General features: G+C 41.9%; 1 protein-coding gene and 1 long non-coding RNA gene across 4 annotated transcripts in view; one reads left to right on the forward strand and one right to left on the reverse strand.

Moving 5' to 3' along the window:
• The window catches only part of akt1 (v-akt murine thymoma viral oncogene homolog 1), a 79,186-nt gene extending 71,469 nt beyond the window's left edge, over nt 1-7,717 (forward strand). For all 3 annotated transcript variants that reach the window (XM_017475585.3, XM_017475584.3, XM_017475583.3), the window contains 4 exons: nt 2,596-2,810; nt 2,996-3,083; nt 3,456-3,558; nt 7,158-7,717. In XM_017475585.3, coding sequence (XP_017331074.1) covers nt 2,596-2,810; nt 2,996-3,083; nt 3,456-3,558; nt 7,158-7,237 — 486 coding nt within the window. In that variant the 3' untranslated portion in view covers nt 7,238-7,717. The remainder of the gene's footprint in view (nt 1-2,595; nt 2,811-2,995; nt 3,084-3,455; nt 3,559-7,157) is intronic.
• Nucleotides 7,718-9,249: 1,532 nt separating this feature from the next.
• Nucleotides 9,250-11,614, reverse strand: LOC128633546 (uncharacterized). The gene is made up of 2 exons (XR_008396951.1): nt 11,249-11,614; nt 9,250-11,146 (listed from the first exon to the last, which is right to left on the reverse strand). It is a non-coding gene; the product is annotated as an uncharacterized LOC128633546 (long non-coding RNA).
• Between the last annotated feature and the right edge of the window lie 2,860 nt (nt 11,615-14,474).

Consider the following 14,474-nt stretch of genomic DNA (forward strand, 5'->3'; position numbering starts at 1 on the left):
CGGGTTTGGGTTTGTACACCAGAACGAGTGTGTGCACTTGCACTTTTTCAGAATTCGTTTTGTTTATTTGCTTTAAAATAAGATGTTGGCGGTTTCAGAATACTTTTAAACTAGCCCAAGGTTACATTTATTAAATAAATAAATAAATAAATAAATAAATAAATAAATAAATGCGAGCGTGGTAACCCTGTCCTGTTGGCTGCTCTTCGTCCTCTGAAAATGTTAATAATAGAGCATGCATGGGGCAGCATGATTCATGCCCCGGTGGGCCTCTGTTAACATTTGTTGCATAACTCTGTGAAGCTGCTGTCTCCTCGATTGCACAACAGCTAGAAATGTAAAGAGGCTTATAGCTATCAAATAGTTGGGTCACTAAAAAGAGGTCATTTAGTATTTCGACGAAATTTAAAAATGTATGCAGTTGTGAATAAGGACTTTTTGAAGTTTAAAGTTTATTGAACAGATGATACACTGTATACGGAGCAGCTCTGCCCCGTCTGCCACTGTGGATGAGCCGCTTATCCTACACAGGGTTGCGGGGAGCCTGGAGCCTATCCCACTGACTACTGACAAAATGCCAGTCAGCCTACAACGCACGTCTTTGGACTGGGGAGGAAACCGGAGTACCCCGTTAAAGCCCCCAAAGCATGGGGAGAACTCCGCTCGCGCGCACACAGTGCGGAGGCGGGAATCAAACCCCCAACCTTGGACGTGCAAGGCAGATGTGCTAACCACTAAGCCACTGTGTATAAAATCATACTGTTGATGCAAAAACATTTAAGGACTTTGGAGATAAGACCTCAATAATACGCTAGTGGACCACATGGAGGGGAAAAACATTATTATCCATAAACAGAGATTTCACATGAAAGTTTCTGTTCCAGATTTGTGGTTTCCTGTTTGTGGTTGCTTTACCAAGCAAATTACTATTTTGTTTCCGAGTTTCGATTTTGTCCACATTACTGCTGTATCGGTTCTGTTTGGTTTTACACTCGTACGCAGACACGTAAAGCTATTTTGCCTGTCGCTGGAACTCTCCTCTTTGTAACGAGTAACACAAGAGGTGGACGTGGCGTTTCTGCACCTTACTCGAAATCTGGAAAAGCAGCTATTAAGCACATCGTAGTGCAAAAATAAGCACTTTTGATGTGCGGCAGAGATTGCAGTTTGTACACGGGGGCTGAATATTCCCAGATGCACACCTGTCATCACACACAATCAGTTTAAGAACCCTGCCTATAAGGTGACTAGGTTTCCTGAGACCAAGCGGCGGAGTTATTCTCCCCTCGCCCAACCTTAACTACTAATCTCTAGCGTTCGGTAACCCGCGGCGAGTGAATGTGCTGACACAACGTTCTGCTCTATTGAGAGAAACGCTATCTCCAACCCCCGACGCCAGTTGGGAGCTCTGCCTGACCATAAACACCTCAAGAACTGGAAAGTTGCCACACAAATTAAATCAAAACACTTTTAATAGGCAGTTTATAGAGGATCGCGAGAGTGGAGCCCGTTCTGTTAATAGGCATGCGTGTTGTCTATTGATGTCACGCCGTTCGGTGGTGTCCCTGCTGTTAATTCAGCACCAGGCAATATTCAGTTCAATTCAATTTTATTCGTCTAGCGCGTTTTACAATGGACATTGCCTCAAAGCAGCTTCTCGGAAACGTATAAACACGGAATGCAGATTTTAAGTGTGCGAATTTAACCCTATTGAGCGACGAGGAAAAACTCCCTAAGATGATATGAGGAAGAAACCTTGAGAGGAACCAGACTCCGAAGGGAACCCGTAATCATCTGGGTGACATCAGATAGTGTGAACGGAAAGGAAAGATCATTGTTTTTACATGAAGTCTTTGAACTAGTCCACTGTTCGAATATCTTAATAATAAGGTCTATGGTCGTAATAATATAACAACTACACTAACGAATAGTATTCACTGTTCCGTTGTTTACGACCGTGTGCATGGTCGGTTCACAGTTTTGTGCTGTAGAGATTAGGAGTCTCAAACGTGCGTTAACGTCAGTGAATTGCAAGGAGATGATGATTTTAAGTGGGCCTAGAGGACGTCTCCTGATGAATCACAGCGCCACTGAGTGGAACAGGAGACATAACGCAGAGCTTTTACGTGCAGGTTTGAATTACAGCTTTTCCTTTAACTGTGTGCGATCTGAGATGTTCTCCGAATTAGCACGGTGTAGGTTTTGCCCCCCTCTTGGTGGCGCTGATGTAAAATCGCACACACGCTATTAATTTGTGGAGGAATCTACATGGTGTCCCAAAAGACTCCTTTTGGGCTCGCCTTGGTCAGAGGGCGTCCGTAGACGTCCACTTCTCGGTCGGTCCGCGACATTTCCAGTCTTTTTGAATTTGTTAATAAGCTTGGCGACAGTGTCGTGTGTGTGTGTGTGTGACGTGCTCACGATGTTTATCGCAACCTTTTTAGTCAGCTTCCCGATCCAACCACGAGAACGATTTCAATACGTTATATATATAATCTAAAGTAAGTATGAAAAGTTTTTGGAAGACTTTTTGCTAAAAAGCATTGATTTAGTAGCGATGATACTCAGTGTCGTGTGATAACGGATGCGTTGCAGGTGCTGGAGGACAACGATTACGGCCGCGCCGTAGACTGGTGGGGTCTGGGCGTGGTCATGTACGAGATGATGTGCGGCCGCCTGCCCTTCTATAACCAGGACCACGAGCGCCTGTTTGAGCTCATCCTTATGGAGGACATCCGCTTTCCCCGTACACTCGCCCCTGAGGCTAAATCCCTGCTCTCCGGCCTTCTCAAGAAAGACCCCAAACAGCGGTGAGCAGCTCCTCGCTTCGGAAAAGTGTCTCGGACGTTCAGCATGTGTAATTTTGCACTCGATAAATATTTATTCTACGTCGGAAGACGTACTACGTTTAATGCAGCGAGTACTCGCAGAGAAAAAAAAAAGCACTGGCAACATGACCGAACTATTCCGTTAATGTTTGCGCTTTGTCCTTTAGGTTAGGAGGTGGGCCTGATGATGCGAAAGAAATCATGCAGCACAAGTTTTTCGCTGGAATCGTGTGGCAAGATGTTTATGAGAAAAAGGTAAAAAAAAATAAATAAATAAATCTTTTTAAAATGGTGATTGATGACCGATTTGTTCTTGTTCCTGTACTACGTAATACGACCAGTTCTTTTAATAAGACTGGAGCATTTCTTTCAGCGTTGAGTGTTCCAGTGTTAAAGTGAAACGCTACACCTGTAGACATGGATTCAGTGTGATCACACCCTCAGCTGTCGCTCACACTGTAAATAAGGCGTTGGTCTTATGCTAATCCCCCGCTTAAAGCTACACCCAGCTCTGTATTTTTCACAGGGAGGGTTTTATCAACAAGAATTGTCCGGCGCAACATGAAAGCCTGATTTCTTAGTGTAGTGATGACGGTAAACCAAACAATTTCTGTTTTGGTCTTTCAGCTGACCCCTCCATTTAAGCCCCAGGTTACCTCAGAGACGGATACGAGATATTTTGACGAGGAGTTCACCGCACAGACCATCACTATCACACCACCGGGAGAAGGTATTTATCTTAACAGTATGTGAAGCTGCGAGTACGCTTTAAAGTATTAATATCTGATGTCTACTTTTTAAATTATTATTATTGTTTTTATTATTTTGATTTATTTTTACTGTGTACCGGCACTCTATAAAAGAAAAGTTTTTAATTTGTATAGTGTTTTTATCAACGGACATTGTCCCAAAGCAGCTTTACAGAAATATATCGATTCCAGTACGATCTTGATCTTGGGTTACTGTATATTTGGATTTTCGGGTGTTCTTCCCATGTCTGCGCGGGTTTCCTCCAGGTCCACTGGTTTCATCTCACCTGTCAATGGGTGGGCTGGCTAGGCTAAAGTGCCCCTAGGTGTGAATGAGTGTGTCAGTGTATGGCCCTGTTTACACTACTAGTGTGTTTTCGGTTTAAAACGCATAACCTTTGGTACGGTTACGCATGTCGTCTCCACTACTCCGGCGTTTTCGACACTCGAACACCCCGTTTTAGTTTGAAAACTCCGGGCTCGTGTTTCAGTGTAAACAGACCAAAACGAAGACTTTTGAAAAGGAAGGCGTGGCTTCGCCTACATTCGCCCCGTGATTGGTTCTTCCGTATCATTGCGTATCCTTCCCTGATTCGTCAAGCCCCTAAGTTATGATCGTTACGCTACCTTGGTCGTATACGCAACACCACGGAGATTGAACCGCAAGCTTTGCTGGCTTTGTCGTCGTTCTTAGCGGACGCTGTGCAGATAAATTCTGTATCTTATAACACTGCAGCTGAGGCGAGCTATGATTAGAGCGATCGCCAACGAATCTCATTTCAAGCGGCGTAAGCTCTACATGGACCGCCGGTTTGGACTTGCAGCCAACTTCCTGTTTACACTTGTACGCGCATGTCCAGTGTTCATGAATGGTCATGTGACGTGCGTATTCGGTCGTGCAGTGTGGACGGAGATCGTTTCTGAAACACAGCGGAAACGCCAGTGTGGATCGTTTTCATTTTAAAACTGAAACGCACTAGTGTAAACAAGGCCTATTCCCGCCTTAAGGCTTCGGCCCCACTGCGACCCTGACCAGGATAAAGCTGTTACCGAATATGAATGAATGAATACAATGCGGGATTTCCGTCAGCCGGTAAAGACCGTTTTTTTGACCGTTTAAAAAATTTGAAATGTCCAATAAAATTAAAAAATCGTCTGATTAAATGTCCAGTAAAAAATATTAACACAAAGCAGATGTTAGACAAAGTACGGTCTCTGTTACACACCCATTTGCGGGGGGAAAAAAAAAATCATGTTTTTCTCCATTTTTCCTTTCGCGTTTCAGCAGACCCGTTCAACACACACGTCTCTGTGTTAGTCGTCTCTCTCTCTCTTACTCTGTAAGCACAGACAGACACACACAAGTAAACTCGGGCGCTCGACCACAACCCGTGCCACCACAATCGCATATACTGTGCATAGTCCAAAACGTTACAGTGCAAAATAAACACTGAAATGAGACGACCGGATATTTTCCAGTTTGTCCAGTAAACTTTATCACTCCTGGACACATTGGCCAGTACCAGAATTTCTCAGCGGAAACCCTGATACACCGGGACAATAGCATTCACTGTACTGGTCTGTTGGACATTTCGCATCTCAGGGATTTCACCATGTTTGAGATTAGAGATTCCTTAAACAGATTTTTAGTTGCGGTAAATTCCTTCTCTTTCAGTTATATTTTCGAGCAAGCACAAATTGTTTCCTTTTTTGTCTGCTTATTTTTAATAATTAACTATGTCTGAGCTTTAGAACTTTTAGAGCTTTACATGAACGAGTTTTTGTTCCGAGGGATAGGAATTGGAAAAGTCCACGAAGGATGGAGATTTCACTGAGAGAGAGTCGCCCCCTGCTGGAAATGTGCACATTAACCCCCAAAATAAGTGGAACCACAAAAAGTACCGCAGCATAGACATGTGACATATCAAAACACTCGAATCAATGAGGAGAATTGCGCTATGCGTAATCTAGCGATCGGGCACCCTAGTTGTCTGATCAACTCTACAAGTATTGGCACCCTGTCTGTCTATTTAATCAGTTCTCATCCAGCTGCACATTACCTTTTTAGATTCCAAACGGATAACTATTTTACGCTTTCAGACTGTCAAGCCGGCGTAAAAGTTGGTCGTGACGAACTTTCCCCATCTAGTTCTAATGTGTTATCGTTTCTATAGTAACAGCTTATCCACTTGTATTGCCGGATGATCTCCATAATCTTAGGTTGTGGATTAAAAAAAACCAATGGTGTCGTTTAGCAATGAAACATGCCTAGTTATACTTTTTTTTATGTAGTGAAGGTTTCTGGAAGTAGTTTTGGGTGTCGGCGCTTTGTAACAGTCAGTGGACTTTCCAGTTTCTCTTCATCGTCTTAACTTCAGCAGAGGCAAAACAAACGAGCTGGTTAGGGAATGATTGTTTATAGTGGATATGATAAGTAATAACAGGAACTAACTTATTAACTGTAACTTTAAATGGTTAAAACGCATGCCATGTCGATCGCTAATGAATAAAACATTATTAAACGTTTTTATACAAATAGTTATTGTACTACATTTACATTGATTCATTTAGCAGATGCTTTTATCCAAACTTACAAATGAGGAAATCCAAGCAAAGCGATGTATCAAGCGGAGAACAGTACAAGTAGTGCTACCGTACAAGATTTATAATCGAGTTCTAGAAAAGTAAAGTGCGCAGAGTCGAGGTGTAAGAGCCAGAATACGTTTTTTTTGTTATTGTTGTTTTTTAATATAACTAATGTGGGGGTTGGAATTTTAAGTGTTCACGGAAGAGCTGGGTCTTTAGCTGTTTTTTGAAGATGGTGAGAGATTCTGCGGCCTGGGTTGAGGTTGCAAGTTCATTCTACCACCGAGGAACAGATAGTGTGAAGGTTCTGGAAAGGGACCTTGAGCCACGCTGAGTAGTCACTACTAAGCGTCGGTCGTAAACCGGGTGCAGATTGCGTGAGGGAACGTAAACCTCAAGGAGAGAGAGTTGACGTAGGAGGGTGCCGTTCCAGACAAGGTCTTGGACGTGAGCATCGAGGCCTTGAATTTGATGCGGAAGCCAGTGGACGGAGATGAAGAGGGGTGTGACGTGGGTTCTTTTGGGCTGGTTGAAGACGAGGCGCGCTGCTGCATTCTGATCTCAATCACACATATTAGATCACAATCAGACATTCGGTTAAAAAGTCCCAGAGGTATACGGGCCTGTAGCCATCTGCTAAATGTAGTTTAGCTAAACTAGAGATATTGCCACCTGTGTTGTAAGTGCTTTTCTCGGATTTATTCATTGTTTTCTATGGGTATCGTCTGTCACGATCTTCTGTGGTTTGTCTCTGTGTGAAAGTCCATGTGCTGAAGTCTTGACCAGGTCTCCCCGGAAGAAGACATTGTGACATCTCAATACTATCTTCCTGGTTAAATAAAGGATAAATCAGTAAGTTGCTGTGGTATAGTAGGAATAAAGGGCTTCGGGACATGCTGTTGTAGGGAAATAATCCACTTCGTGGTGGGAACAGGAACTCTGTTAAGCATGAAGGTCTGAGGAATTAATATTCTGTCATTCTCTCTCTCTCTAGATGAAAACATGGAGCCGTTCGACAGCGAGAGGAGACCCCACTTCCCCAAGTTCTCCTACTCTGCCAGTGGAACCTGTTAGACAGCCCTTCTCCCCCCATATCAGCCACCGCGCCACTGAGTCCAGCGCCCTCTGCCAGGTGCTCCGGGTAGCTGTTGCTCTTTTGCACCACTGACCGACGACACATTTCCCCCTACAACACGCAACCTGGCCCAAGTGCACAGGCAGCCTTCTCCTGGATCTCATCCGCTTCAGATTGTGGCCCTCTCACCATTTTGGTTTGCTTTACATTTCATAATCTCGTGAGCGACAAACATCAAACTTCTAGCAGTTTTACGTTTCCTTTGTGGCCTTCTAATGATTATTTTTATTATTTTATTTTTCTGACTATATGAGAAGGAAAACACACACACACACACGCACGCACAAAAATGAGTGCATCAGCTGATAGGTTTTATAACCAAGTCAGATATTTACAGTAGAGTTAATGAAATGCCAAATATACTCGTTTTACTTGTATTTAAAAAAAAAAAAAGAAAGAAAAAAAAAAAAAAAAAAGAAGACGACCAATCATTTGGACCAACTGAAACGTTTCTACATTTTTATACACTGAAAGACTGAATTCAAGAAAATGTCTCGGGGGGGAGGGGGGGGTGTAAGTGTAATGCAACATTTCAGTTAAGCAGAACCTTGCCTCGCCTGTATGAATATCAGTTCACGTCTAGATGTATGGACTGGAATTGCTTTGGCCCACCTGCTTTAGGCTCAAATTTACCCTGCATTTATAATCATTTGTACTAAATGTGCAATACTGTAGCAAAATAATAGCTAGATTGTAGTACCATGGTTAAAGTTTGAAACAAAGCCAATTCAGTCTTCAGGAACTGAATTTTTTTTTTTTTCTTTTTTTCCCTCTCTTCTTCAGTCCTCAAAGCAGTCAGGAGTTGTTCTCATTTTAATAACTTAAAAATGCACAGATACATCCATTATTCTGGACTTGAACGTTTCCAACATGCCATGTGTTTTAATAATCTTGTTATCCGGGTACTCCTGTAACGTTCTTCTTTCTCTCTGTTTTTTTTTTTTTTTTTTCCTACTTCCTTGTTTGGTTGTTTTTCTGTATTAAGTGCATTATTTGCAGTGCACATTGCACAGCCTCAGTGAGGTACTACAGCTAGAACTACTCTAACAACTTTAGGGACTTTCTTACAAGTTTGGCTTTCAATCCAAGGGACCTGAGTGACGGAACCAGCTTGCGATCTTTTGGACTGTCGTTGTTTTTGTTTGTTTTTTTTTTAAATCTGGATATGTTCTTTCTATCTCTCTCTCTCTCTCTCTCTCTCTCTCTCTATATATATATATATATATATATATATATATATATATATATATATATATATATATATATATATATATATATATATATATATATATATATAAAACAGCAGATTGACTGTGCTCTTCCCTGCTTCAGATGTTGTTCATTTCGGCATTACTCACACCGTATAGGAGCTACACGTAAAAACGAAACCCTTCGTGGTGCTTTAGCTCGCGAAGTCGGCCGTTGTTTACAAACTAAAGCCGTCGAGAGTATTCGAGCCTGCGTATTTGCTTACCATGTTTGAGGCATTTCCAACATTAAACGCAGCCGGAATTTTCCCGGTTTCGCTGATTTAGAAAGAGCTACGAAACGAGTTACGATCACACAACGTTCCGAGTGTAATTTCATTTGATTCATGAAGTCTCTAATAATGAAAGGATAGAAACTTTACCTGGAGCTCCTTTTGTACGCTCGAAGGTGACACGAACCAGCACATCTCTCTATTAATCTATTGCAAGGTGTAAATACCGTGAAATCGTTTCCGGATACAATCCAGTACAGTGCATGTACAGATACTGAAATGAGACTTGTACAGTTATAGAATCTGTTAAGCTAAGCATCATGAACATGTTTTTGAAAGTGAACTCTTTTTTTTTTATTTTTATTTTATCGTCACAATTTTTAAGTGCATTACAGTGTTGAGATTTCACGTAGTAATCATCTGGCTAAACGTCAACATGAGTAAATGAATGTAAATGCCCCCCCCCCCCCCCCCCCCCCCCTTTCACTTTTTTATTTTTTTTAACTTTCTTTTCTGTTTAAAGAAGCGATAAGTGACTTTGTTGCATATAACTGGTCCCCATGCCTATTTTACCACCATATAAAAACACGGGTAGTGACCGGCATGTGACCACGCCACAGAAAAGAATGAAACGTGATCTTGTTTATTCCCACCTTCTAACATTCCACACTTTTATGTATTATGTATGAATCTACTTATGGCTTCTTTAAGACCCAATTGTTACATATGCATATGTTTTCCTCATACTGCTATCTTTATTTTGTTGTTGTTTTTAAATGGGGAGATATTTTGCTTTTTAGCTGCCTTTCCTCAACTCTCTAAGACACAAACTTTAGTATACGAATAATATAAACTTTGTACACACATCTGTTTATATATGGCTTCAATTTTTCTGTGGAATTGAACAAATAAAAAAATAAAAAAAAGACGTTTTGGCTAAAAGTGTTGATTGATCATTGCAGGGCGCAGGGGACACCTCAGGACGAGTATAGGAATAAGACGGTGATCGGATTTTGGATTTACACGAAGTCTGCCCTACGGGATTCTACAGCTGGTTAGGCCTGATCGTCCTACTATTATCAAAACTGTATTACAATGATTTATATATCACAGCACTGTTGAATTCTTGAATCTGATTGGTCAGAAGGTGTTGATTTAAAGTTCTCTAAGAGCAAAATGTGGCTGTAGTTCTCCTACGAGGAAATCACTGCTTTATATTAATGTGCTTGTTCTAATATGTTACTGTATCTATAGTAACTCGCGGCGATTAATCATTTTAAAACAAAATGAAATAATAATGTGTTCTATAACAAAGAAAACCGAATAGCTGTCGATCTGGTTAAGTTTTCTGTGAGGAGTTTACTTCAACTTGTTCGCTCTAGATCCGTGGTCACCAGCGCTCTTCTACTAGTAACTGGTTTGCTGAGCGTGGTATTACTGTGCTTGATTGGCCAGCCGACTCACCTGACCTGAACTCCATAGAGAATCTCTGAGAGACACCAGACCCAACGATACAGACGAGCTGAAGGCCGCTATGGAAGCAACCTGGACTTCCAGAACACCTCAGCAGGAGCATAAGGAGCCCTGACCAAGTACTGAGTGCATAAATGAACATACTTTTCATCAGGTCGACATTTCTGTATTATAAATTCTTCATTTTAATATCTGAGATACCGGATTTTTGATTTCCATGAGCTGTAAGCCTTAATCCTCAAGATTAAAACAAACAAAACGCTTGAAATATTTCACTTTATGTGTAATGAATCTAGAATCTATGAAAGTTCCACTTATTGAATTAAATTACGGGTGCAAAAAACAACTTTTACATGATATTCAAATGTTTTGAGATGCACCTGTGCAGTACATCAGCCTAACATTTATCACAATGCTGAATCTCGCTGCTAACATGTCACCACGTTATTATTCGACCTCACCTGTGACCTCTGCTTCGGTCACCTGACCTGACAAAATAACACAATGATGCACGCCACATGAATATCGAGGGCAAACATTCATGGCTTCATTTCGGCATTACTCACACCGTATAGGAGCTACACGTAAAAACGAAACCCTTCGTGGTGCTTTAGCTCACGAAGTCGGCCGTTGTTTACAAACTAAAGCCGTCGAGAGTATTCGAGCCTGCGTATTTGCTTACCATGTTTGAGGCATTTCCACCATTAAACGCAGCCGGAATTTTCCCGGTTTCGCTGATTTAGAAAGAGCTACGAAACGAGTTACGATCACACAACGTTCCGAGTGTAATTTCATTTGATTCATGAAGTCTCTAATAACGAAAGGATAGAAACTTTACCTGGAGCTCCTTTTGTACGCTCGAAGGTGACACGAACCAGCACATCTCTCTATTAATCTATTGCAAGGTGTAAATACCGTGAAATTAGTTAAGTATTATTATTACCATTGTTGTTGACTGTACACATTAGCAATTGAGAAAATATTTTAAGTGATTTACACTTTGACTTGTAAAGTAATGTCCACGTGTGTGTGTTTGGCAACTAGGCTAATTTGGTGATATGCTGAGTCAGGATGGCAGCTTGTGTATCAGAAACTGGAGATAGGGATAGCTGCAGGTTGGAGAAAATGGGTGTATCTAAAGGTAGGGGCGTGTCTAAAGGTTCCTCATTGGTGAAATGAGCTTTTTGCTTGGAACTGCATTGGCCAATCAGCATTAACCACATAGATAGGTCATTTGCTTTAGACTGGAAGAAGGTGGAAGTGGTGTGATATTATAGTAGCTGGTTAACAAACAAACAACTAATGTATTGCTTCATGTGCGTTATACCTGCCGCTTTAGAATTATTTTAGGCAGACACGTTAAAGTTGCATTGAAGCATTCAGAGTTGAAAATGTGTATAGTTTGTGCAAACGATGCTTTCAGACCATGTGAAATGATAAATTAAAAAAAAAAAATTGCTAAATTGCTTAATGCCAATTAATAGAAGGCTAATAAATAGTTCTTGGTCAAGTAGAAGCAGCAGTTTACCTTTGAATAATTCTGTTCTTCATGTTGCAATGTTTTATGAGCAACACTTCCAGTATTTCCATTGCTTTATTACTTCAGACAAAACGTTCATGTTTTTAATTTGCATGCGCTTGCAGTGAAATTACAGAGAAACATACAGTTGTAAATCGTAGTTGTATTACAAGTTAAACAGTAGAATTGCCACTTCTAGGACTGATATGTTTTCGTGATCGTGTGCAGTCAATACAATGGTAATAGACGTGAAAGCAAATTTCAAACTTATGAACTTATATTAGTCCATGATTATTTATGATCCTCATCAACGGTGCCCCGAATGAACAGCCGGTACACCAAGACCAAAACAAACGCGCGCTGGTGATGACGTCAGTAAACCGCGGCCATGCCGTCTCAAATGACAGAAAGAAGTTCCGAAGATACATTTATATTGAATATTTATATTGTCATTATCGTCATTCTTACAGTCAAAGAAGGGAAATAAGCTTAGGCACAGTGACTACAAGGTACCCACCCGTTGTCTATGTTGGATTTGTCACTTCCTGTTAATAAACCTGTTGGCTAATAGCGTTTAAGCTTACGGCCCACCTTGCAGTGGAACAGACAGCTTTCGCAACCAATTGAAAAGATCTTTAGGCACGCCCATACCTTTCGACACGCCCGTTACTCCGACCTGCAGCGACCAATTGAAAAGACCTTTAGACACGCCCATACCTTTCGACACGCCCGTTACTCCGACCTGCAGCGACCAATTGAAAAGACCTTTAGACACGCCCATACCTTTCGACACGCCCGTTACTCCGACCTGCAGCGACCAATTGAAAAGATCTTTAGGCACGCCCATACCTTTCGACACGCCCGTTACTCCGACCTGCAGCGACCAATTGAAAAGACCTTTAGACACGCCCATACCTTTCGACACGCCCGTTACTCCGACCTGCAGCGACCAATTGAAGACCTTTCGACACGCCCATACCTTTCGACACGCCCGTTACTCCGACCTGCAGCGACCAATTGAAAAGACCTTTCGACACGCCCATACCTTTCGACACGCCCATCACTCCGACCTGCAGCGACCAATTGAAAAGACCTTTCGACACGCCCATACCTTTCGACACGCCCATCACTCCGACCTGCAGCGACCAATTGAAAAGACCTTTCGACACGCCCATCACTCCGACCTGCAGCGACCAATTGAAAAGACCTTTAGACACGCCCATACCTTTCGACACGCCCGTTACTCCGACCTGCAGCGACCAATTGAAGACCTTTCGACACGCCCATACCTTTCGACACGCCCGTTACTCCGACCTGCAGCGACCAATTGAAAAGACCTTTAGACACGCCCATACCTTTCGACACGCCCGTTACTCCGACCTGCAGCGACCAATTGAAGACCTTTCGACACGCCCATACCTTTCGACACGCCCGTTACTCCGACCTGCAGCGACCAATTGAAAAGACCTTTAGTCACGCCCATACCTTTCGACACGCCCGTCACTCCGACCTGCAGCGACCAATTGAAAAGACCTTTAGTCACGCCCATACCTTTCGACACGCCCGTCACTCCGACCTGCAGCGACCAATTGAAAAGACCTTTAGTCACGCCCATACCTTTCGACACGCCCGTTACTCCGACCTGCAGCGACCAATTGAAAAGACCTTTAGACACGCCCATACCTTTCGACACGCCCGTCACTCTGACCTGCAGCGACCCACACTTGACAAATTGTGCTGCTGCACAAATGGCCCTGGTTAAATAAAGGTTAAATTAAATAAATAAATAAAATAAAAGCCACAAGACACTGACAGACAACAGTGGTTATATATAAATATATCTTAATTGTTTGATCAAAATTATTGCTTGGGACAATTCAGTAGTCGTTGGATATTGTTAGGGACATGTCCCTAGCGTCCCTACTAAATTTGATGCCCCTGCCTGAGGAGTTCAGAAATGCCTTGTTCTCCTTCAGCCGTACTATGAGGATGCTACGTTCATGCGCTGTCTTCATATTCATATTGGTATTTGGTGGTAGTTGCTTTGCTTTGGCCTAGATATATGATCACTCAATAATCTTTTCACCTCACCAGTCTTGTATGTTGCCTTTATATGAATTTCCTACACCAGTGGTTGTCAAACTGAAGGCCATGACCCGCTGGTGGGCCACCAGGGGGGCCGCATAGAAATTCTAGAACATTATTTTTTAAAATTAACTTTACCTGTATGTAAGTCGGGATGGTGAACCTTTACACTGTGATGTACATAAAAATGAGAAATATTAATACATCAAATCAATTATACACAGCACACTAAGACGCACACCAAACAGAGACATCTGTTGATATACTAGTGTACAGAACTGTTAGTCACACACTGATAAAACCTACGACTATTTCAAATGGATACATTTTTAGATAGTGGATGTAGTCTCTTATCTGGGAAAGTTAATAAAGAAGAGTGTAGTAAATTAGAAAGTAGAAAATTTGATGACTCTAGGGGGGGCCACAAAGGGATGTACCCTACACAAGGGGGGCCTCATGCTGAAAAAGTTTGAGAACCACACTCCTCCACTACCATTCAATGGCCTTGTTTTTGAAAGAAAATCACTATTCTTTTCCATTAAAATTAGATTGATCAAAAATACAGTCTAGTCTTATTCAGCCGGCATAATAGAATATATAAATAGTATAAATAAATGAG

This window comes from Ictalurus punctatus, chromosome 9 (genome assembly GCF_001660625.3).
Source record: "Ictalurus punctatus breed USDA103 chromosome 9, Coco_2.0, whole genome shotgun sequence".
Classification (NCBI taxonomy): domain Eukaryota; kingdom Metazoa; phylum Chordata; class Actinopteri; order Siluriformes; family Ictaluridae; genus Ictalurus; species Ictalurus punctatus.